This window comes from Agelaius tricolor, unplaced genomic scaffold (assembly GCF_023055355.1).
Source record: "Agelaius tricolor isolate 1412-34295 unplaced genomic scaffold, bAgeTri1.0.p SCAF_25, whole genome shotgun sequence".
Lineage (NCBI taxonomy): Eukaryota > Metazoa > Chordata > Aves > Passeriformes > Icteridae > Agelaius > Agelaius tricolor.
In genome coordinates, this window is record NW_027269285.1 from 1,960,222 (window position 1) to 1,985,547 (window position 25,326).

The following is a 25,326-nucleotide window of genomic DNA, read 5'->3' on the forward strand; positions in this document are numbered from 1 at the left end:
GATCCCCGATGTAAACAAAGCCGCGGGGCGCGCGGCGGGGGGGGGCAGCGCCGCCCGCCTTTCACCGCCCCGGCCGCGTCCCGCCGCGTCCCGCCCACCGCCGGGCAGCGCGGCCGCCGATTGGTTGAGAGAGGGACGCGGCCCGCCCCCGGCGCGCTCCGATTGGCTGCGGGCGCGGTGCGCTTGGTGTCATTGCCCGGGGGGTCCCAAACAGTGTCAGTGGCGCCGGGAGCCCGGCAGGTGAGGGCGGCCCGGGCCGGGGGCGCGCGGCGGGACCGCGCTCGGGGCAGCGCTGCGGCGGCTCGGAGCGGCCCCGCGGGGAGGCCGGGCCGGGCAGCGGCCGGAGCGGTGGGCGGCGGGCAGGGCAGGCCCGCCCGTGAGGCCTGGGGGACCCCCGGCAGCTACGGGCGGAGGGCGCGGGGTGCGGAGTGAGGGGCGGCCGGCGGGGTGGGCGCGCTCCGGGAGGCCGCGGCCCCGCTCTCCGGGCGGCGGCGGGAGAGAGGCCGGGCAGGTCGCGGTGTTTGTGTGGAGTTGCTCAATAGCGGCGGCGGAGGTGCCCAGGCCGGCCCGGCCGCTGTCGGGGCTCCGGAGGGTCGGGAGGCCCCGGCCCCTCAGCGGCCCCGCGGGTGCCCCGCGCTGAGGCGCGGCCGTGCCGAGGCCCAGAGCCCGAGCTGGAACTGTCCCGGTGCTCGCTTCCCCTCGGGCTGGGGTGCCACAAGGTGCTGGCACTCAGGGCACGGCACGGGCGGGTGTCCGTGAGGTGATTTCATCCTTTCCGTGAGGTGATTTCATCCCTTCCGTGACATTTCGCCTTTCAGGGTTCCTCAGCGCGTGTGTCAGGCTGCTGTTGTGTTGCTGAACGTTTTGTTACTAATTACTGTTTTGCTGCTAATTTCCGACTGGTTATCCTCCCTCCCTCAATGGGCTGGTCCTTGCAGAGTCTGGCCTGAGGTGAAACGATGCTGATAACTGATACCACCTTGGGCATTTGGCTTTTTCTTTTACTTTGTGAACAGGTTTGGGGTGGGGGGACAGCACAGAGCAGCTGAGGGGGCTCCCTGAAGAGCTGGCTGGGATCTCGGGTGCTCCTCAGGTGCTTTCTCCCTGTAGGAATGTCACACAGAATTTTCCCCTGGAGAACAGAAGGGTGAAGGAAAGCTTGAGGATGGCACAAAAAGCTGCCATAAAGCAGCAGAATGTTTGAGCTGCAATGTAACCCATGTTTTCATGAGTACAGTACACTGCAATTGTGATTGCACGTTATTTTTATATAATTGTTTTCTGAGACAGCAGCCCATTAGGAAATAGTGGGTTCTGTAATGGTGATGACAGCTGTGTACCTGTACCACTATCTTTAATCATGGAATCATAGAGTGGCTTGGGTTGGAGGGCTCCTTCAAGATCATCCAGTACAGTTTGAGATGATTTTCCACTTTATCATGCAGGTGTGTGGGGTTTGGTTTTATATTTTCACAAACACTCCAGGAGCTGGAGTGATTGAAGAAGTTTCCTGCTTGGTGCGCCATTTTCTTTTTCTCATTAAAAAAAGTGCTGTAAAGAGTCCTGCAGGCGTGTGTAGGTGAAATTTCTCTCTCACTACCCTGAAGAATACATGAGGAACTTGTGCAATGCCCAATCCTGTGGCAGTTTTGGTGAGAGTGCTGTGTTTGCTGCAGGTGTGTGCCCGGAACGATGGCGACAGAGTCCCCGCGCCGCCCCAGCCGCTGCACTGGAGGAGTGGTGGTTCGCCCTCAAGCTGCCACGTAAGAACCTTCTAGAAGAGCAGCCCTTTCTGAGAAGGGCTTGATTTTCTTGTGGAAGAGCCCAGCCTGAGCTGGTTTGGGTTTTTCCCCCCCAAACCCAGCTTGTGTTGACGCTGCAGCTTTGCTGCGTTGAGCGTTGTCCAATAAAGCCAACACGTGGCATTTCTGTGTCCCCAGGTGGGATCCCATCCTTTGCCATTGCACACCAAAGCTGTATGTTTAAAAGCTAATTACTGCAAAGTTTTGTTGTTGTTTGCACCATTTTGCTGTACAAACACTGCAGTGTAGAACAGTGATGCCAACTTCTTCCTTAGGCCAGAGGGATGTGCCACATGTGATCCTTTCTGGCTGTTCTTTTAAACAACACCAATCCCAGGAGTGGATATATTAAAGCACACACACAACTTGCCATTAAAGTCCTCCAGGAAGAAGAATTGTGGATTTTTTTTTAAATTTTATTAAAAGAACAAGAAAAAAGGAAGAAGCTCCACCCTTCTGGTCACCCTGGCAGAGCACCTGCCAAACACTTTTTGTGCCTGGGCATCCTGATTTTCACTGTGTGCACATGGGGATGCTTTCATGGCAAAAGAGCTTTTTGGCTGTAAGACAGCCTAGAAGATTTATGGTCTTTGTCTGTTAAAGGAGTTTTGTAGCAATTTTTCTTCCTTCCTTGGGATGTTTATGCTGCTACAAAATGGTGTCATATGGAAATGTCCACTTCAGGGGGTGTTACTGTGCCCTTGGAGATTACTCTGTATTTCCAGAAACAAGATTCACTTCATTTTTATTGAAGATCACAAGAACCTGATTGTTGTAGCACAAAAAATGGTGTTAGAACTTTGTCCTGCAGCCATTTTTTTAATGTGGCAAAATTCCTCAGCAAGTGCATTTCCTGTCTGTAACATTTTCTTCAAAATGTGCTTTAAAAGTATTATAATAGAAAAATGCTGTAAGAAGTTGATTGTCTGTGCTGAAGATGATGATCTGTTCTTTTTTTAAACATGGTGTTTTGTTCTTGAGGTACCTGTTTGTGCCTCAGAAATGTCTTTTTTTTTTTTTTTTGATGAATCTGTGTGTGCTGAGCACTCAGCAGCATTCTGCTGCTCATGTTAACTTTCTACATCATTATTAAAGGAAGATTGGGCTTTTTTTGTGGATTATGTTTGTTTTTAACCACTTTTAAAGACATCTCCCTGGAATTTTTTTCAGCTTTGGGGGAGATTTAGAGCACACACTGTGAATAAAACACCTCCCAAACATCAGCTGGGGTTCAAGATGTGCTTGGGGAGAGGGGAAAATGTGCATTGCATGAGCTGAACCAGGAAGGCAGCATGACTCTGGCTGCTTGGCATTCCCAGGCCAGCTTCAGACACTGTGTTTAATACTCCACCACCTGTGGCCAGGTGTTTTAATAAAGGTGTGCAGGGGCAGCTGGGGTGACCTACATAAATCAGAGAGGAATCAGCACAGGAGAAACCACAGCTCATTTGTAAGGGCTCAGCCTAAAGCTGAGTGGGACAGCCTGGGATGGCTGGTTTGCTTTGGAGTAGGCTTTCTGGAATGTAAAACTTCCTATTTTAGATTTACCTCTGTTTTCAAAGAGGTGTTGCAGCATTTGGATTCAAGTATCTTCTGGATGGTTGTGTGTAGACCCGAATTCTCCAGAGTGCTGCTGCATTTTCAGTGCTAAACACTCCTGCTTTTATTAAAACAATCTTCCACATCTTCAGTAAAAAGCACCTTTGGCCATCCAGAGTTCCTAATTTACAGTTCTCCTTCGTTGCTATGAGAAATCTTGAGTTGGCACAGGAAAAATTGCAACAGCATAAAAGTTGATTTCAGAGCTGCCAAAGCTGTTGCTTAAAGACAACCTGAAGGCTTTTCTGAAGTAATCTCAGAGTTCCTGAAGGCAGCTCCTGCTGCCAGAGTGTCTCAAGTGTTCCTCGTGGCTCACAGCAGCAGCTCCTGCAGGGTTTCAGCACCATCTGTGTGCTGCTGCCAGCCCACACCGTGGGTACTCAGCCCTTCCACAGGGGCTCCCTGCTCCTGCAGGGATGGGTTACTCAGAGCCTTTACTCTGCCCCATGAATGTGTCCTGCACTTTAAACCCTCCCCAGCCCCATGAATGTGTCCTGCACTTTAAACCCTCCCCAGCCCCATGAATGTGTCCTGCACTTTAAACCCTCCCCAGCCCCATGAATGTGTCCTGCACTTTAAACCCTCCCCAGCCCCATGAATGTGTCCTGCACTTTAAACCCTCCCCAGCTGGTGCTGCTGAGGAGCTTCCAGCAGGGAATAAGCTGTAAATTCTCATCTGGAAATGCCTCTCCTTGCCATTAGGGAAGGTTTTGCTCCATCCCTGCCCCTGAGCACTGCCAGCATTGTCCATCATGCACAGGAGCTCTGGCACTTTGGTTGTGCCACCAGGAGAGCTCCAGTCATTGTTCAAATCCTCATTTGCATGTTTTGTTCAACCTGAGGAGTGATTTCCAGATCCCTGCACCACCTCAGGCCCCTCTGATGTGGAGAACATGGCTTATTCCTTGAAGTTAGATTTTATACATCTCCCCCCAAGCAGTTATTCCATCAGCAGCTGTCACCTGGCTTTTGTACAGACCTTTATGACTCTTACTTAGTCCTGTCATAACTTCCAGGCCACAATTCACATGATCAGAATTTGGCAGTCAAATTAAGTGCCTGCATTGCATGCTCAGTATTCTCCTATGTGCTAAAAGTTGCCCATGCTTCCTCTTGCTGATCTAATTTAATAATTCATGACCATTTCTGAGCTCCTTTGGCTGAAATTCTCCTTCTGTTTTCCAGGGAACAGTCCTACATGGAAAGTGTTGTTACCTTCCTCCAAGATGTTGTGCCACAGGTAGGGTGTGGGTCTTTAAAGCTACTTTACTGCTTTCCTTCAGTGCACAAAAAAGCAGTGTCAGGAATCCTCACTCTGCTTTGTAAATTTATTATGTCACCTAATAAATAAATAAAAATAAATAAATAAATTTAATAGGTACATTTATATCTTTTAATATATTTCTATACAATAAATATGGCACTGGAATGGTCCCTTCCAGGTTGCCCATGGGCCTCCCAGTAGCAGGAGGGAATTCATTTTATTTTACTTTTTCCTGTAGTCCCTGGTGGAGGGGCCCTGCAGCTGATTGCAGCTTCAGGAAATGATCCTGATTCTGATTCCAAGGAGTGATTCAGTCTCTTGTTTCCTCATGAATTTCCTCTTGGGAGTTCCCAGTGCATTTATTCTGCAATGATACAAAACCAATGGCCTCAGTAATACCAATTTGTACAATGCATTTTGGACTCAGGGTTCAAATGAAACAGAATGGAAGTTTCAATGAAGGGATTGCTGCATTCCAAGCCCCCCATTCCCCCTGGCTGCTTAAAGGACACAGTCTGGGTTTTATTTCCCTCATCAGCTTGCCCTGGAAGCGTGGAATGTGATTTGTTTTGAAAAGTAAACCCCCCACTTCTTTTTCACATTTGTATTTTTAGTCCATGTTGTTGCTTTTCTGGCGTGTATGAAGTGATTATACAAGATGTGTTCATATTTAGTCCCAAATGGTGCTCAGTACTTTGCTCTAATTCACTTGGCAGGGAGGGTATTTCAGCTTCTCCTGAGGACTGTAAAACCTCCAGCCTGGGAACACTGCAAGTCTCACTCCACAATTCCTTTTTGTATCTCATCTTTTTATGGGGGTCTGTAGGACACAGGGCTGAAACATGGACCTGTTCTCCTGGAATTGCACTTTATTCTCTTTTAAATGGCTGCATTAAAGTTGTCACAAACAGAACTGGAAGGTGTCAGCAATATAAACTGTGGAGTAAAGGTCTCTTTCTTTCCTTAGTCTGGCTTGCAAAGCTTTTAAGTGAATTAAAGAGAATTTTAATGATAAAACACCTCATGTGAGAACCTCCAACAGGGCTGAAGTTCAAGACTGTGGAAGCCACTGTGTTTAATTTTATTAACTCCCTCCAATCACGTGGCATTTCCCACCTGCCCCAGAAGATTTATTGTCACAAATATTTGGTTATTCCTGCACCAGTGAGTGATGTTCAGCCTGGCTGTGTTGTGTGGGTACTGGTGACAGCGAGCTCCATGGATCATGTTTGTGGTTTTTAATAGAATTCCTTCTTACAGGGGGAGAAAAACCACTGTTCATCTGCCTTGTTTCAACCCTTTTGCTTTTTGTCCAGGCCTACAGTGGAACCCCACCAGAAGAAAAAGAGAAAATTGTCTGGGTCAGATTTGAAAATGCAGATTTAAATGGTATGGCTTCGTTTTCTCCCACTTGTACTTGTGAGTTTTGGGTCCATGTGCAATAATTCCAGTCAGCTTTCTCTGTAATAGAATAACCATAAATATTATGATTTTCTTGAGTAAAACCCCTCTTAAATGACATTTTCAACCATGAGGGAATGAGCAGAGCTCACTGACAGCATGGAAGCATCAGAGAGAGGAGATTTATTTGGGGTGGTGAAAGAGGATGTTTCCAGGCCCAGTCAGATCAGGCTGCATGAAATAAATTTAAACACAACAGGAAGAATATTCTAAGGAGTTTTGTTATATGAATCTAAAAAGGGAATGCCTGAGATTTTATAAAAAATAAAGGGAAAGCAAACAAACCTTAACTGGCCAGAGATGGCCATAAAGGTATATATATATGTATATATATATGTATATATGGCCACATAGAGATTATAGGTCATTTCTAGTTTATTAACCCTGATTTAGGTTCTCTCTCACTCCATCCCTAACCTTCCTTTAAAGAAAAGGAACAGGGATAAACAGATGGAAGAGCTCAGCTCTGACTGGGGAATCAATCACCATTTTCTCTTAGACCATGTGGTTACCCAGAAAATTTTTTCTCCAATATTTTAAACTTTGAAGCTTTCTCTTTGTGAAACTTCAACAGTGATGCTTGCAGGTGCAAATATAAAAGAATATATTTCAGTATTGCTCCAGCATGAAAATGTAAAGCACTTTGGTTGCTTTTAGTTCTAACCATTGAGGGAACAGCTTCTAATGTTGCTGGGAGCTTGATCCTGACTTCTAATGGTGCCTTTGCTGTTGAATGTCCCTCAGATACCTCCAGGAATATGGAATTCCACGAGATCCACAGCACTGGGAATGAGCCCCCGCTGCTGCTGCTGCTGGGCTACAGCGATGGGATGCAAGTGTGGAGCATTCCTGTGAGTGCAGAGCCCACCCCTTCCCTCTCCTCTCCCCTGTCAGTTCTGGGTCCCAACCTCAACATTTTACTGCATTTCTCCCCCTGAAGGGAGAGAGCCAACGCTTCCCATCCATGTCTCATGGCTTGTGTGTAATGTGCTTATCTTCAGATAATCCTGAGCACAGCTCAAACACTTCAGTTCAGGTACCTGCAGATTTTTGAGGGCTTTTTACACATTATTCCTGCTAAGTCCATTTCTGACTCAAACTGGGAACAGTGTTTGCCATTCTGGAATAGTTTATAAACCCAAAACAAAACTGGATTTTGTTTTTTAACAGAAAAGAATAAAGGTTTAAGAACACCAAGAGGATTTGTTTGTCCCAGGAACTCCAGTTCATTTCCAAACTGAAACTGGGAGCAGTGTTTGCTATTCTGGAGCCATTTCTAGCCCCAGAACAAAACTGGATTTTGTTTTTTAACAGAAAAGGATAAGGGTTTAAAAACACCAACAGGATTTGTTTGTCCCAGGAACTCCAGTATGACAGTATTAATAGTATTTTACAGTCACATGTTTGTCATGCACATGATTTGCAATTTTAATTTTATGAAGGCCTCTGTGTGCATATGGGTTTGATTTCATGCTGTCATCCCCACGCCCTGGTTTGTGTTGCAGAGTGGTTTTTGGGCACGTGGTCTTCATTTGGGGAATTTCCCCCAAATTGCTCAAAATGAGAGAATAAAGTTGAATATAGTAGGTCATAAAATTCTGAACTTAAAAAAGCAAAATTGCTCATAACACCTTATCCTTCAGAATAAAACAGAGAGGATGGAGTTCCTTCCCTTTGTAAAATACATTGTTTTTTAAAGAAATGTGTGTATTTTACAACTTTCTGGTTAGCTGTGTACGACATGTGTTTATATACCAGTAGCTTAGAAAATAATGTTAATTTCTAAAGCAAAAGTTCAGTTTAATTGAGTTCTATGGGTGTGGCAGGGCTTTTCCCTTCTTTATTGCATCTTATTATCCTCTTGATTGCATCTCGTTAGCACAAATGAGGAAATAAGCCGATGAGGTTTTGTGCTTGAAGGAATGTTTAAAAGAAATGGAATGAGACCGAATATACTTCGCTAAATTTCAGTATTTTGTAACTGTTTATTAAAACTTAGGAGCTTTAACTGAAACTTGGGAACGTTTCAGCCAAAAATGGGATTTTCTCTCGCGGTGCGTTACACGAAGCGCCCACACGGGGGCGCTGGGACACCGGGCAAAGAGCGGCAGCGCCGCCCCCATCAATCATTAATTAATTAATTAATTAATGTCCATACCCTCAGCATCTCAGCGGCTGGAGCTCAGGTATCCTCACAAAACACGCCATTTCACCCAGCTGAAATGTTTTTATCCATATGATCCTGTGCTTTCTGCTAAAAAAGGATAGATGGTTTTGTTTTCTTCTTTTTCCCTCCTTGTGTCTGAATGAGCCACAAGTTAGGCCATGGAGTACCTGTTTTGCCTTCTTTTTAGTAGGCCCATACAGCCAGGTTGTCTTTTTTTCCCGCCTCAATGTATTTCACTTCTTCATCATTCCTAGCTTTTGATAGTATTTGCTATATCAGGAAAAATAACAAAAATTAAGTTGCAGGACAGCTTCTCTTAGTGTTGTTCAACCTTTGCAGAAGTATGAGCAGGGGGGAAGTGCAGTGAAATGGAGAAAATGCCAAATGTGGAAATATTTTCCCATGCACCTTCAGAATGTCAGCTGTGGGGATATTGCATCATTTTGCCAGCCCTTTATTTGGATATTGTGTGAAATTCTGAGAGCTCAGCCCGGGAGGTGCAGCCTGGACCTGGCCACTTTGTGTTAGAGCAGTGTCAGTGTTGGAATGGCTCCTCTGATAGGGCAGATTTTCACAGAACAATGATCTTTAACATCAGCTTGGAATATCTTTGCAGAGCAGGATTTGTGTATCCAACAAATTGAGAGGGAACATAAACTGGAGGGGTTTTTCATAAACTGGATGGGTTTTTAATAAACTGGAGGGGTTTTTCATAAACTGGAGGGGGTTTTTCATAAACTGGAGGGGGTTTTCATAAACTGGAGGGGGTTTTCAACGTTGTTGCTTCTCCTTTGTGTTTTCCCCCCTTGCTCAGCCTGAGCACAATAAAACCTGGCAGCTCTGTGATTGACTTAATATTATTTAAGAGCTTATTTGGCAACACTTTTTTGTGCCCTTTGCTATTACACAAACCTTCCTTCTTGGCCCCACTGACTATTTAGCTTGTAATTAAGCAATGTTATTCCAGCTAAGGAAAAAAATAACCAACTCTGCATTCTCCAGCTTAATCTGCAAAAGCAACAATCTGACATTTATGTGCAAATCTCCTCAGGAAAGTCATTATCTGTAGCATTGTGCTTTTTTATTCCTACAATTGGCCCTCTATTCAGCACTTAATAACGTGTTGCAGGCAGCAGGGGTTGTGTGTGAGTGATTATGAAGTGTTTATGACAGCTCCTAAGCCCACACTCCTGCTAATGGTGCTCCACGGCCTTGCCCACACCTCTCTGCGAGCTGAGAGAGCTTTCACATTAACATCTCCTCCGAGGAAGAGCTCTGGAGTACAAAAGTGTGATTTGCAGAATGGGAGATACCATTAGGGAGGCTTCAAAGGCCTGGGGGGTGTTTGGGGGAGCCTGGCAGGGGAAGGGCAGCACAAGGTGTCCATCCAAAGGGCTGGGCTTTGATCTCTGCTCTCCAGTGGGGGTGGCAAGGTTAAAAGTGGCCTTAAAATATTCCTGGGTAAGTGGGGAGGAATCAGGGGATACACTGGGAGTTCCTGTGTGCTAATGGTGCACTGGAGTTCTGTGTTTTGTTTGGGGTTTGTGTTTTGCTCCCAGTTTGGTGTTTCAGAGACAACTGGAGCTGCTTTGAGCCTGGTGTGGGTTCCACGTGGCTGTTCTGGATGTTCCTGGCCAGGGAATGCACCTTGGCTGCTTGGCTTTGTTTTTCATTCAGAAGTAGAAAAATCACCTTCATGTATTGGTTCTTGTGACAATTAGGAACTTACACATCCCAAGCTGCAATCCTTGTTCTGTCCAGGCTTCTTCCTAGAGGGAACCACTCAGAAAAACGGAGTAGAGACCTGAGCCAGTGACCCTGAAAAATGTCTGAGGACTTTACAGAACTTCCATGCAAACCATTTGCTGAGGCTTTGGGATTTTACACTGAGGAGGCACCAGTGTGCCAGAAATGTGGTTTTACAAAACTTCTGATTGCATTAGCACTGCCATAATTGAAAGCACCAGGTGCAGCTTCATCCTCAGGGCAGCCACTAGAGTAACATTCCTTGAGCATCTGAACTCTCACAATCTCTAGATAATTACAGAGATCTTGTTCAATGGAAAAGCTGAGAGAATTTCTAAACTAAAGTGATAAAATTTGTTCATTCTCTTCCAGTCCTTCCTTGCTTTCTCAGCAGCAGCATGACTGGGAGTTGCCTTTAACCCCCATGCAGCAATATTTGGTGGTGGTATCTATTAATTATAACATCATATCATGATATCTTCATGTATAAAACACACCTCAGAATATTTAAAAACAATCTCCAGATCATTCCCTTTTCCTGTTACACATTCCCCAGTTTCCATTTCTGGATTTCCACTGTAGTTCAAGCATTGAGTTCCAAACTCCATTTCATTTCACTTTGGTGTATGTTTGGCTTTTTTTTTTGTTTTAATTTTTTTTTTCACCATGTGAAAACCATTTTCTCTGGTTGGAAACTATTACTTGTCCTTGGTGTGAACAAAACTTCCTTTGTTCAGGTTTTTAATGGGTGCAAACTGGTGTGCTCCAAACAATGCCATCAAAAATCCTCCATTGCTGCAGACTCCTGGGCTGTCGTGTTTTAAGCAGTAGCTCGAGATCTCTTAAGTGAAGAAGAAGAAGAATCTTCCTCCTCCTTTAATGAAGACTTTTTTGGGGGTTTGAATCCTTCCTTCCAGCCTTCCCTGTAGGTCTGGGAGTTGTGGTTGATGCCAGGTTTTGGGAAAGCTGAGAGGTTCTACCAGAGCAGCTTGGAGCCCTCATTTTGGATTCCCTCTTCCCTGCAACCAGTACCTGGAGCTGCTTTTACAGCTTAATATCCAATTCTTGAAACCTGTTTGGAAATATTCTTGGCTTTTGGAATGGGAAAGAAAAACTTTTAAGAGCTCTGAGAGCTGCCACGGGGACTTGCTACTTAGCTGGATCCAATCCAAAATGGCAGCCACAGCCTCGTTTCTCACAGGTGCTTTTTGAAGAATTTAGAGCTCTGTTTTCAATTCATGAGCTCTATTTATGTTTTGTCTGTGCATGTGAGACTGTGGAGCTCCAGGGGCTGCTGAGGGGGTGTGGAGCCTTTGGCTGGGAGGTGCCAGCCCACAGCTGACCCCGTCCCCTCCGTGGGCAGCTCCTGCTGGGGTGAGTGTCCCATTCCCAGGGGATAAACTGAGGTAGGGCTGCGGTGGCAGCAGATCAGGCCACGCCATCTCTGTGCCCCCAGGTTGGATCTGTGTGACTGTAGCCATGATGTTTTATGGAAAAGCCTTTCCTTAGGATTTGTCCTCCTGAGAAGCTGAGAGGCCTCAGGAACAAAGTGTAACCAATGGTTTTCTGCTGCTGTGGGATGCAACAGGGGGATCTGGGATTGGCTCATGTGGTTGTTTCTGATTAATGGCCAATCACAGCCCAGCTGTGCTAATTGGGCTCATGTGGTTGTTTCTGATTAATGGCCAATCACAACCAGACTGTCTCAGTCAGGCCTCAGCCTTTGTTACTCATTTCCTTTTCTATTCTTAGCCAGCCTTCTGATGAAACCCTTTCTTCTATTCTTTTAGTATAGTTTTAATCTAATATATATCATAAAATAATAAATAAAGCCTTCTGAAACATGGAGCAAACATTCTCATCTCTTCCCTCATCCTGAGACCCCTGTGAACACCGTCCCATGTGACCTCAGCCATGAAGTTTTATCCATGGATAAATGAAGGGCATTAAATTAACCACAGTTAATTCAGGGGTTTGTAAGTCTGCAAGCAGCACAAGCTTCTGGTGTTTGAAAGAAGTTAATTGGGATTCAAAGAAAATCTTGAAGCCCTACTGCATTTTTCAGTGCCAAGCAAAGCAAGGAACAACCAAGCTCTCACTAATTCATGGCAGACACGAGATGCAGCCTTGAGCCCCTGTCTCAGCAGGACAGTGAAGGACACACAGCTTAAATCCCCTGACAAAGCTGTTACTCTGTGAAACTCTGCTAGATTAAATATTAGTGTTTTCATGTGATCAGTGGTGTAATGTCACATCCAGAGTTTTTGGAAACTTTATTTTGTGCCTGTTAGGGAATTTGAATTTTCTTTACAGGCGAGATGCTGGTGATTGGGTGGCACCTTGTATTTTCATCCCAAAGCCAAAGGGGATGTATCTTCAGATTTGAACCTTTTTAGCTGCCAGGAGTCAGCAAATGCTCAGCACTTGAGCTGTAGAGGCTGAACCTGAACCATTCCATGGTTTAGAATGCTGCAGGACTGAGCAGAGCACCTGTTAACCTACAGTGCTCTCAAAACAGGGCCTAAACACCTGTAATCTCATTTTAGTCACTGTTGGATCCTGTGCCTTTTGTTACTCCATTTAACCTTACTTTCTGTAATTTCCCCCCAGTATGAAATAATAAATTATCTTTAAATAATGAATATTCATTATTCAAAAGTTCTGTGCATGAGAAGAGCTGGGCTGGGGTTTCCATGCTAAATGCTTCAGCACAAATAAACTTCATTTGGATTTGGACATTTCTAGCTTTTCTTTGCAAGTCTCAGGTTTAAGCTCCACCAGGTCCTGGCACCCCAGGCTGGATAAACATTCTCCTGGAGTTCAGGATATTTCAGAGCAGAAGCTGAGTTAAGGAGGTTTGGCCCTCTCAGTGTGTGTTCCTTTGGGGACTGGAGCTCAGTTTGAAGCAGATTGGAGCTGGGGCTGGTTGCTGGCAGGGCTCAAAAGGAGAGGGAGGTGTCTGAGCTGCTTGGGATGTTTTATGGGAATCACTCCTTCCTTACCTTTGTTGTGCTGGTTCCTTTCCCTCTTGTTTTCCTTCCTAGCCAGAGATGTGCATACACGTGTGAACAGCATTTGCATGGTTTGGGGGAAAAATCTTTAATTGCCAAGAATAATAGTTCCCAAACCTTCTATTTCCCTTCTTTTCCATTTCCTCCTTTCCCTTTGCATAGAGCTGCTGTGTTCCAGTGGACAGAGAACGTGCTGCTGTCTTAATTTCTGAAATCTCTTTATTACTCTGTCCCTCTTTAATTTTCCTCATTTTCTGCTTAGCTGTGCTCTACATTTTCCTGAGCTGTTTTTTCTGGATACAGATGTTTTCATCCAGAGGCTTTTTTTTTATCCCCACACTGCACTCCAAGCTCATGATCAGTTAAAAGCCATCAGCAAACCTTTAGTGAGTTGGTGTCATTAACAGTGATTTTAATTGATAAACTGCTGGGCTAAAATGGCTTAAAATGCTATTTCCCCACATTTGTGTAGCTTGTGTGTAATTCCAGGCTTAACAGGGAGAAGCAGCAGTTCTCTGTAGTGTGTGCAGAAAGGTGGCTTAGCTCTGTAGTAAATGGAATTTTCAGAGTAATTTCATTTCTAATTGTGCTTCATGGGGTGGGTTTCATTCTCCCCCATGACCCAGAGCAGAGATAATAAATAACCAGGCAGGAGTGGATGTAAGCTGAGAGCCTGGAGCACTGTACTTGGGATTTGCTGGTCAAACAGTAGGAGTATTTTAACTTTTTGGACGTGTGAGCTGAAGTGCAGAAAGAAATGGAAACAACCATAAAATGACATTTCCAAAAGTTCACTTGAATTTATAGTTTATTGATTCCTAAGAACCTTATTCCAAATCATGTTCTCTTCTGATATTGTAAGCTGCTTGTTTGGCAAAACTTGATGCCAGCCTTGGCCGTGTTCTGAGGCTCATTACATCTGTTTTAAGTTGTTGGTTAGCTGGAAATGAGCTCCATCATGTTTGCCATTTTCCTGCAGTTTGACGTTCCATATCGGATCCATTTCCAGGCACTTATGAAAATCCATTGAGTGACCATTGCAGGAAGTCTGGAAATTCATCTGAACTGCTTCTGCTTTAATCTTTTCAACATTGCCATCAGTGACAGGCTTAAGTAGCTTGACCACCAATTTTTAAACATGGTTTTCACACCTGGTGAGTTTGAAATGAACCAATATATGAAATTCTCCCATCTTTTTCCAGCCATGTTTGCCACTCCTGACTGATTTCTGGTGAGCTGGCATTTTCCTTTAGAACCATGTGAAACGTGGGATAAACTTCTGTGAATTTTAGTCAGCTTCAAGTCTTGCTTCTTCCAAAGCCTGTGTGGTCATGAGCAGTTAATTCAAGACTTCTTATATTTATATTTTCAATTAGAGAAATGGCAGTGGTTGCTTAGGCAGAGTGTTGCCAATATACCTCCTTACAATGCCTTCCTACCTACCTTTTTAGCCATTAAATAGATGTGGTTTTAGCCATTAAATAGATGTCTTTTTAGCCATTAAATAGATGTCTTTTTAGCCATTAAATAGACGTTTTTTTGCAGGTGTAAGTTGTTTTCTTTGGCCCTTGCAGATCAGTGGGGAGGCTCAGGAGCTGTTTGTTGCCCAGGCAGAGTTACCAATATACCTCCCTGCAATGCCTTCCTACCTACCTTTGTAGCCATTGACTGGATGTATCTGTAGCCATTGAAGGGATGTATTTGTAGCCATTGGATGGATGTATTTGTAGCCATTGGATGGATGTATTTGTAGCCATTGACTGGATGTATTTGTAGCCATTGAAGGGATGTATTTTTAGCCATTGGATGGATGTATTTTTAGCCATTAAATAGATGCATTTTTAGCCATTGGATGGATGTATTTTTAGGCATTGGATGGATGTATTTTTGCAGGTGTAAGTTGTTTTTTGGCCCTTGCAGATCAGTGGGGAGGCTCAGGAGCTGTTCTCGGTGCGCCACGGGCCGGTTCGAGCTGCTCGGATCCTGCCAGCTCCTCAGATCAGTGAGTACAGCCCCAAACCCTTCAGCATCCCCAGAACTCTCTAAAAATGTGCTGAGCCACTCCAGTAAAGCTAACAAAGCAGGGTTTGTGTTTTGGGGTGGCACTGGCTTCTGCTGTGTTCATTTCTCCTTGTTTTCCATTAACTTTCCTCACTTCGACCCTTTCAGTGGTTTGCATTTTATCATCCCTTGAGTGCAGCTCCTCTTTGCCTCTGCTTAAATACTATTTGATCAAATTCTAAACCAAGCTGCTTGATTTAACAGGATTCTTCCAGAGGTTGAGTTCACCCTGAGAAGAACTTGCTGCAAAATCTGAGCAAATGTCCATAAACAAGCAAATTCCTCTAAAAAAATTACCCTGTTCCATACAAACCCAATCTAATTGTTGATTTCTGAAAGAACTGCTTGGGTTTAAATTAAATTGGTTGTTTTTACTTTGTGGATGAAAAGAATGTATTTCTAGTATGACCAAGGTGTTTGGGGACTATGCTGGTTTAGAATTTCTAGTAATTATTTTATGAATTAATTAATGGACTCAAAAAATACAGCCTAAAATCTTATTATTTAAATTATTCCTAGTAAATTGTACTGATTTTGTGTGTTTCAAAGAAAGTAAATGAAGAATGTTTAATGGGCATATTATATATAGTTTTGGTGATTTCCTAAGCAGAGGAATGTACAAAGTATGTGTGGCTGTGGAACTGTTACAGGTTAAACTAACTTAGAGTGAAATACTTCCCAAGCCTGTTGTTCCTTTATTCCATTTACTGGAACCCTGCATGATTCCCAGTGAGCTGCTGCTATTTGTGCCATTGAGTGATAGATGTCTGTGCCCCTTCCTCTTTAGAAGGAAAAAAAAAGGAGAAAGAGAAGTGGAAATGAAAATGAAGTAAATGAATTGAAGAACCTGGGAGTTCTGGTTTTTTCTGGTACTAGAGCAGGTTTTTGATTTTTCAATCAAGGAAATCACACCCATGAACTCCTTCAAGCAGTTATTGTCTTTCTGCCCCTAAATTCCATATATTTAGCATCTGACAATGGTAGTTGTTACATTAGAAAACTATTCAAATTAGCTCATATTAAATTAAACCAAACCTTTTAAAAACATGTTTTGGTCTCTTTTTACATGGCTTGGTTTAAATAAATCTTTGATTAAAAGTACATGAATGTATCATTGACCAGTATCTGGAATCAGATAAAAGTAAAGCTGTAATAAGAGGCCTTAGATAACTAACTCATGAGCTTTAATGATTCTGAACAAAATAAAAGGAATTTGTAAAGGAGAAGCTGATTACCATCAGCAGGCTCAAACACTGTTTTACTGTAAAGCTGTAAAAAGGGAATTATTGCAAATAGGAGTCTCCTGGTGGATGGATTTGGCACGTTCCTAGAAGCAGATCTGAGCTGGTGATAAGCAGCTCATTCCCAGGTGTGAAAGGAAAGCTCATGGCTTTAACTTGGTGACTTTACAGCAGCAGAACTTAATAGTTTGTCAACTATTTCATGAAAAAACTGCAGCCCTTTGATGTTAGATCCTCTGCCTGCTGGTGTGCCTGGTGGCATAATGCAGCCTTGTTTCAGAGGGATTATTTCATGCAGGGCATCTCCTGCAGCAGGGCCTGGGCAGGTTTGTGAGCTCAGGGCTGGGCCAGCTCCTGGAGCTGCTGGGACTGGCACCTGTGGCACCTGTGGCACCTGTGCCCTGCTCTGAGCCACCCAGGGGAGCTGGGCCAGCTCTGCTCTGCTCTGAGCCACCCAGGGGAGCTGGCCCAGCTCTGCCCTGCCCTGAGCCACCCAGGGGAGCTGGCCCAGCTCTGCTCTGCTCACCCAGCCTGGGCTGGCCCAGCTCTGCCCTGCTCTGAGCCACCCAGGGGAGCTGGCCCAGCTCTGCTCTGCTCACCCAGCCTGGGCTGGCCCAGCTCTGCTCTGCTCTGAGCCACCCAGGGGAGCTGGCCCAGCTCTGCTCTGCTCTGCTCACCCAGCCTGGGCTGGCCCAGCTCTGCTCTGCTCTGCTCACCCAGCCTGGGCTGGCCCAGCTCTGCTCTGCTCACCCAGCCTGGGCTGGCCCAGCTCTGCTCTGCTCACCCAGCCTGGGCTGGCCCAGCTCTGCTCTGCTCACCCAGGGGAGCTGGGCCAGCTCTGCTCTGCTCACCCAGCCTGGGCTGGCCCAGCTCTGCTCTGCTCTGCTCACCCAGGGGAGCTGGCCCAGCTCTGCTCTGCTCACCCAGCCTGGGCTGGCCCAGCTCTGCTGCCTCATTCTGATGTCTGCTCTGCAGCCTGCAGGAGATGGCCATGAGAAGTGGAGGGATTTCTGTAAATAATGCCAAACCCTCCAAATATCAGCCCCTCTCCTCAGTTCAGGCCACACCTAGCAGGGCCTTCATTAGGCAGGGCTTGAATTATTCTGTGCAGTTTACAATATACATGGCCTTTTGGAGATGAGGCTTTGACTGTGAGCACATTTTGGGCTTGCAGAGCTCATATTCAGACCATGAGAACATCTCAGTCTGGACTCTGGCAATGCAGGGACAGGAATTCTGAGCTGTAATCCCTCTGAGCCATCCATGGCTCTTCTCCACTTCCACATCTGGGGCTGGGCTGGGTTAGGGCTGTTTCCATGTGTCCAGGTCTGGGTTTTCTGTCAGTGCTGAGGCAATGATACATTCATTTCAGTTACCTTTGTGGGTTTTTTCACCTACAAAATCAGAATATTGATGCTTTCTGAAGGAAGTCAGTGCTACAATCTCCCATTTTTTATTACTTATCCCAGGTCATTTTACAAGCCCCTGGCCAAATACCTGCTTTGCCTTGTGCTGTCCCATTTGTCAAGGTAGAGCTGCATAGTTTCAAAATCAATCAAGAGGCTCAGAAAGCCAGGGAGCAGCTGTGTGTGTGGCAGCTCCTGCTCCAAGGGGTGACAGGCTGGTGTGGTGAAGTTTAGATCAGTGGTTGTCTGTAAAACCTATTTCCATGTCTCAGCATTATGAAAATAAATTCCTCCAGCGAGCTGAATTAATTTATTGCCATTTTCTAGATTATGCAGCTTGCAGAAAGATGATATAATAGCCCTACATCTCTCAGTGAATTTGACTGTTCACTCAAATTGACTTATAAGTGGGGAAAAAAAGCAAATAAAAAAAGGAAATAGAAAGAATTTAGAGGCACTAAAACCCATTGAGAGTTGGAATATTGCAGCAGATTTATCCCTGTTCTCCACTGCTCCCATCTTTGATGTTGGTAAAATGAAGATTGGAACCTCAAAAGCTGACTCAGCTTTATGTGCAGGTACACTTAAAGAGCTTTAATATTTAGGTTGCTTTCTAAAGGAAGGCAGATGTGAGGTTTGTGTATGTTCAGCCACTTGGGTGGTTCAGTGGTTTGAAATCCCCAAAAAGGCCAAAAGAATCCCAGGCCCTGCTGGATGGACAAGCAAGGTTTGGGCTGGTTGTGCAGGTGTGTGTCTGAGTTCTGCTGGGGTTTTTGGGATAATGAATGGCAATGTCTGTGGATTATAGAAATTACAGACTGGAATTCTCCAACTTAGTCTCTTTTAGAGACATTACAGGGGAGAATTTTGGGGTGCAACACTGTAAAATCCCAATTTCTTTGAAGCTTTGGCCTGACCTGTGTTTCCTCCTCACATCATAAATGAAATAAATTAATTATTTCATTGTTTTCTGGTGCTTTAGACCAGCGCACCTGAAACCTTCACCTGGCTGGGCTGAGAGGGAATTCCAGCCTGGGGCATTCCCAGGTACTGCAGGACCATGAATGCCCCAAGATCTCCAAGGGAAAGATGGGAATGAGAGGGGTTTAGTGGAGCAGGGAATGCCCCAAGATCTCCAAGGAAAAGATGGGAATGAGAGGGGTTTAGTGGAGCAGGAGCAGCACTCATTATTATTATTATTATTTTATCCCATTATTAAATGGGACTGATCTGTGGAATTACACACCAGGAAAATCCACTCCATGGTGCCTCTGAGCACTGCTAAATAGGTCAGAGTGTGAAATTCATCCAGCAGCTTCCTCTTGGTGGCAAACCAGGGCCATTCCCAGAGTTCTGAGCAGCCTTGGAGTTCCTGTGACATCCTCTGGGCTTCATTTCCATTCTGCACAAAGAGGATGTGCTGCTTGTGGTGCTGTTGTCACTCTTTTTATTGGCATTATTGAGAGGCCTTAGCAGGCCCTGAGGCCCCAGTTCACAGTTTCATCAGCAGGACAGGGTCTAAGCTGCTTTGAGCTTAGTCTGGGTGACCTTTTGACTTCATAAACTTCTAAATGTTGATTTGTATGAAATTTCATTTAGCCACAGAGAGATTTTTTTTTCTCCCTTTTTTTTTGGTTCAATTTTAAGCATACAAACTGAAGTGAGGTTTTTAAAAAACCAAACCTATCATTTAGCTAAATGGAGCTGTAGATAAGGTGGTGCCTTGTTGGCAGGAAGGGCAGTTTTCATTACTTTAATTGTGTGATTTGTCAGGATTTCCAGCATTTTATAAATGCTGTAGTGTTATATGACAGAGTTAAAAGGATTTAGAATAAAAGGAGTTTAAGAAAGAGACTTTGCAACAGGATTTCAATACTTTTTGTATTTGGGGGGATTTAGAGAGCTGTTTTTCATTTCAATTTTGTTAAACACTGTGTGTGCAGCAGGTGTGTGCAACGTCAGCGCCTCGCACATGCAAATAAACACAATTCTACAAATGAAAATTAATCCAGCAGAACTTGGGGGATTAAATGCCACCCCAGACCTGGGAGAGGCTCCTGCCTCCATTAGAGCCCAACACATGTCACTGTGCAATCTCCAGGATGGGACAGCTATTAACCTGATTTAATGCTCTCAGAGGCCTCCCAGTAATGATCCTTTCCTGCACTATTAATATTTACATTCTGAAAGTATTGAAGGAGAAAATGGATTTTTTTAAAATTGAGGGACTTGAGTCATTATAGACAGAAATGAGAAGTTTAAGCACCTGTTGTAGAAATTTTGCAAATCTGTACTGTGGGTATTAAATCTGGCATTGCTTTTGATTTTGGGCACTTGATTCCCTGGGCTCCCCCTCATTTTTCCTCCTTCTTTCCTTTCCTGGTCATTAGACTAGACCATAAATAAACATCTGAATTTGTGTCTCTAATATATCCTAGTGAAAAAAGAAGGCAAAAAGTAGAGTTAAATACTTCAGGTGAAATCCTGGCTGCACTTAAATCAGTGTCAGCAGTGCTGGTAGTCAGCATTTCACCCTCGTGCTGGGAGCAGAACAAATGGAATTCATCTGTTACCTGCATTGAAGGAAACAAATTGCTTGCCAGACTCTTAGGAAGACTTTTATGTTTCATTTATCAATTTCCAGGTCAGTACATACAGTACAGGTTTGACTCACCAAAGAGCTTGAAATAATAGGAATAAAAGGAAAATACATTTGGCTGGTTTAGGTTATTTGTAAAGCTATTGTTGATGGTGGAGTTATTGATGTGATCCATTTGACTTTGTAAATAGCCAAAGGTGTAGGGGGGAAGATTTTTCCTTGTACAGTTGAGAGGACTCAACAGTGTTTGTTACAAATTAAATGCATGTACCTGAGTCATTAATAATTAACAGTCTGCTGTGTCAAAATGTATATTGTTAATTGTTGTGCCTCTCTGAATAAATGATTTGGTTTCGTACAGCACTATTCAAGATGTAAATTTTGAGCAGACTGTATCACTAATATTCGTTAGAGATCAAAGGGTTTGGTGTATAATGGAGAAAAAAAAATCCTTATTCACCACACATGTGCAGACCTATAGATAGATAATTAAAAAGGCAAAGGTTGAAAGAAAATGGAGGAAAGTTAGTAGTGGTGGTATTGGTTGTTACTTTGTTCTTTAAGTTGGGTAGAAACATAGCCTGGAATTCAGTTACACATTGTTCACAAGCAGAAGTGAGATATTTTTTTTTTCCTTTAAAGACTCAATGTTAGTTTTATTTCTGTTTACGCAGCAATAAAGCAAAGCTCTCCAAACTCTTAAAACCCCATTTTAAGAAGTGTGGCGTCTGTAACAGTCTGGTTGTGCTGGGCTGGAGCTGTGAGGGAGCCTGGGCCACAGCAGGGCTGGCTCCCAGTGCCAGGCTGGTGGCACTGCTGGGGGACAGGGTGACAGGGCAGGCCCAGCTGGCTCTGCTGGGCTCTGCACCCCTGCAGGGGAGGGGATGGGATGGGATGGGATGGGATGGGATGGGATGGGATGGGATGGGATGGGATGGGATGGGATGGGATGGGATGGGATGGAGGAGCTGTGCTTCCACCTGGGGGTTGTTTCCTTAAAGGTTTACATCTCCTGCTGCTGGAACAGATGGATGTGGTTTGGATTTCTCCTCCTGTTTTCTTGGCCACGGGGCAGGGGCTGCTCTGAGCTTGGCACTCCTGGGCTCCACTTCTACAAACTGGAAGCCAAGGTGTGAACCCAGGCAGAGCTGCAGAGAACTTCCTAAAAAACAGGGAAAAGTGAGCAAGAGCCACTTGTTTCAGCCCCAGCATCCCAGCCCTGCTGGGATGAACAGAAAACCCCTCCCAAAGCCTGGCCACGTTTTGCTGCTTGTGCTGGTTCTCGTTTTCATCTCTCTCACAGCTCTGCCTGTAATTTGAATTTCTGTCCCTTGCCTTGCACAAGCTGGGGGTTTTGTGTAATATCAGTAGATTGGGCCCCAGCCTGAACTTGGAAACTGTACAAACAGCATGTGGTGATTTGCTTTTTCTTTTCTTTTGTTTTCCCTCTTGCCAGGTGCTCAGAAATGTGATAATTTTGCTGAGAAGAGGCCTCTGCTTGGTGTGTGCAAAAGCATTGGGTCTTCTGGGTAAGAATGTTTTCTGGGGATAAAAGGAATATAGAAATTGTGTTGCCTTCTGAAAAGCCCTGCAGATGACATCTTTAAAGCTTTGTTCCTTTTTTCTTCATGGGATAACACTGGCATGTGGCTTTAAACTATTTTTTTGGTGTGTCAACATATATTTTCCTATGACTTAAGCTTTTGGAAAGGAATGAAAAAGAGACTCTTGATATAAAATAAATAAAGAGGTATTTAAAGTTTATTTTATTCTCAGTGGAATCACAACTTTATGATGAACCTTTTCTGATATTAATCCAGGTCAGAATTATTATTGTGAAGTGTTTAAAGCAATCTCTGTGTCTTAAAAAGTAATTTTTCAAGCAGCAAATGAATTACAAATACCAAGCATTTCATTGTTGCAGGCACATGCTGTATTAATACACGTGTATTAGCAAAATACATGTTAAACCTCCTTCCTTGAGTTACAAAAATCAGTTTACAATCTTGCTTTGTGCTCTCTCCGGAATTGTTGTATCACTGCTCTTATAAAAGAGGCCCTTGAGATATTTTGTGTTTAATTCAGACAATGCACAGGATTTATATCTCTACCTACAGGAAAATATTTGCTTTTCAGGAGTAATCCTCTACACAGCCATTTAATGGCTGAGCAGTTGAAGTAAATCTTCTTACAGTTGTAGGACTAATTCTGTGCCACACCTTTTTCAATTAAGAATTTAATCACTGTGTGTGTGAAGGAAGAACTGTCAAATCTTTACCTCTCTCTGGTATTACTGTGTTAAATTGCAATATTAATATTACCTGCCTTAAATGTTTGAATTAAAATCCACATAAGGCAGAGAAGCGAATTTTTTCTTTATGTATTTACAACTTGCAAAAATCAGTTTATGGTGATTTTTCTCTTTCTCTTCCCTGCCCTGTAAGTTTAACTATTTATAAATTAGAGGTGCAAATACTGCTGTGTCTTTATCCAGTCAGTCTATTTATATATATAGTTGGTTTAGTAAAAATCCTCCTTACAGTCCTGTTTTAGAAGCTGAGGTACCTGAGAAATGAACAACCCCTGAAGATAATTATTTTCACTGTGTTATTGTATTTCTGTTAATGGAAAATAATTCAAAGATTCTGGGCAGTTTCTGCTTTCCTCAGAAAAAAGCCCCTGATGTGTTTTCAACTCCATGATATTGTAATTTCTAAATCATTCTTTGTTGTTGTCATTATTAATTAACTCCCAGATGAATTTCCTGCTAATAGATTTTGTTTTCTATTCTTGTGTGTGATCATTTCCTACTCATCAACAAGATGGAACTTTTCCCTCATATCTGATTTTCTGGTACACATATTTTTGGATTTTAAAAGTCACATTTTTCCAGCTATTCCAATGACTGAAATGTTTCACAGGGGGATTGGCCTGGATGGTTTTTAAGGGTCCCTTTCCAACCCAAAGCAGGCTGTGATTCACTGTATAATCTTTTCAAAACAATTGTTTTCACAGCCCCCCAAAAGATGCAGTCCTGACACAGAAATGGGAAACAGATTGTGGTTTTTGGCTGGTATTTCTCTGCTGGTTTAGAGGTTGGTTCAGTCACTTTCAGTCTTAGATTACAGATCTGCAAATTAAAAGGAAAACCAAAAAAGAAAGAATATCTGACTAAATTTGAGGGTTGTGGAGGGTTGTAAAGACATGCCTGCTTGTTCCTGGTGATGAGACAAACAAAGCTTTACAGACACACAAAATGAACTGGTGGGTTTGGTGCACATTAATGCATTTCCTGGGTGGTGAAACATTAAGATATCTCTATTTCCCCACATGGGTTATTGAAGCCATAGTTTGGAACAGACTGGATCTGTACAAACACTGTCAAATCCACCAGAGAGGTCCAAAATACATTACTTTTGTTCTGTTCAGATGTAAATGTTAAATAAATACTTCAGTTTAACTAATGGAGAAGTTTAAAGGGAAACCAACCGAGATAATTCTGTTTTAATTCAGATTATTTAAGAAACAGTTGAGAATAAATGGAGAGAGTGCAAATTTGCCCTTCAGTAGATAATATAGGTAACAAGAAAGCTGAAAATAATCAAAATGACCAATCTAGGAGGGCAATAAAAGCACATGAAGGAGCAGGGAAGGCAGAGCCCTTGTGCTGTCACTGCAGGCTCCTAAAGCCTTTCTCCAGACCTGGATCTCTGAGCCATCCTTACCAAAAACATTTGATATTTTGGTTCCCTTGTCCTGTGTCCAAACAGCCAAATCATTTTGCTAAAGATTAACAGATAATGCCATAATCTTACATAGGCTGTATGATAATCAGCTGGTTCTGTAAATGTAACTAATTAAACAATCAGTAATAGATGATTAAAAAGTAGAAGTTTGAGGCCTTTGTGGAGAGTGCAGGAGCTCAGGCAGTGGCCCCTTCAGCAGCCTCTAGCCTGTGCTGGCTTTTCAGTTTATATTTTTAGAAAGATGAATTAGTTTGATGATATCAAGTGGTGGAAAATTTTGGATGACTTGAAGAATTGGATGGAGGTCATTCAAGGGCATGAGAAGCAAGAGGTAATCTTTATTAATCATGGGAGGAGAGAGGAAATTAGGGTAAATTAAAGAAGGAGGAGTAGTTGGAGCAAACAAAATGTGTAACTTTGGCTGGCCAGCATTTTTTTTTCCCCTGCTGATCTGTTTACAAGGCAAATCAATTGCCAGCAGATTTTCAGGAAGCGTGTGCTTTATGGGCTACTGAAGATGGAATCCTGCTAACCCTAACCCAGTTTCAGCTCAGGAATGTGTTTATGGGAGTGCTCAGGTTTAGGAAGCAGCTTCCCATGAGTAACAGCACAATTAAAGCATTAATATTTTCTCAATTCATATTTCAGAGTGATGTGAGCCTGCTCAGGCTCTGGCAAGTCGCTGGGTAGTGCTAAAATCCAGTGTCCACTCCAGTGTCTGCAGCTTTTAATGCTTCAGATGAGCTGGCTGGGAAATGATTTGTCAGACACCAACAGCAAAGGTCCTGCAAGGATCCCCCAAGAGGAGGAAATGAGCTCTGGTGAATGAACTTTTTGTTCCCAGACACTGCTCAGGGGAGCTCTTCCTGGAATGCCCTGAAATCTCAGAAATTTCCTCTGGTTTTTTCCTCGTGGTGATGGTGAGGGCTCACCTGGCTCAGCCCTGCCATGGGCTGTGCAAAGGGTGTGCTCACTGCAGATAGAAAATGCACTTTGTTTTCTGAAATCACACAGAAACGTGGTCTGGGTGTGTGGTTGTGATTTTTAATTGTGTTGGGCACTGTGAAATAGAGTTCATGAAGTTTGTGAAGTATTGGTGAGCTTTTATTGAAGAGTGTGCAAAATTCAGATTTTGTGAAGACTCTCAAGCCTAGAAAGCGAATCTAATTTAATTATTTTGTTCCAAAAAGTACAGTAGGATCTCTGAAGTTGGGCAAAACTCT

At 43.8% G+C, this 25,326-nt stretch overlaps 1 protein-coding gene across 13 annotated transcripts in view; it reads left to right on the forward strand.

Moving 5' to 3' along the window:
- Window positions 1-108: 108 nt before the first annotated feature.
- The window catches only part of BCAS3 (BCAS3 microtubule associated cell migration factor), a 299,661-nt gene continuing 274,443 nt past the window's right edge, over window positions 109-25,326 (forward strand). For 7 of the 13 annotated variants that reach the window (XR_011682444.1, XM_071448215.1, XM_071448217.1 and 4 more), the window contains exons 1-7: window positions 134-240; window positions 1,677-1,763; window positions 4,587-4,641; window positions 5,982-6,054; window positions 6,871-6,977; window positions 14,971-15,052; window positions 21,814-21,886. Coding sequence is in view for 12 of the 13 variants with exons in the window: in XM_071448215.1 (XP_071304316.1) it covers window positions 1,693-1,763; window positions 4,587-4,641; window positions 5,982-6,054; window positions 6,871-6,977; window positions 14,971-15,052; window positions 21,814-21,886 (461 nt within the window). In the remaining variant the exon portion in view is untranslated. Of the gene's footprint in view, window positions 241-483; window positions 783-1,676; window positions 1,764-4,586; window positions 4,642-5,981; window positions 6,055-6,870; window positions 6,978-14,970; window positions 15,053-21,813; window positions 21,887-25,326 lie in introns of those variants that run through there. The other 6 variants (XM_071448221.1, XM_071448225.1, XM_071448224.1 and 3 more) reach the window with 3 other exon arrangements.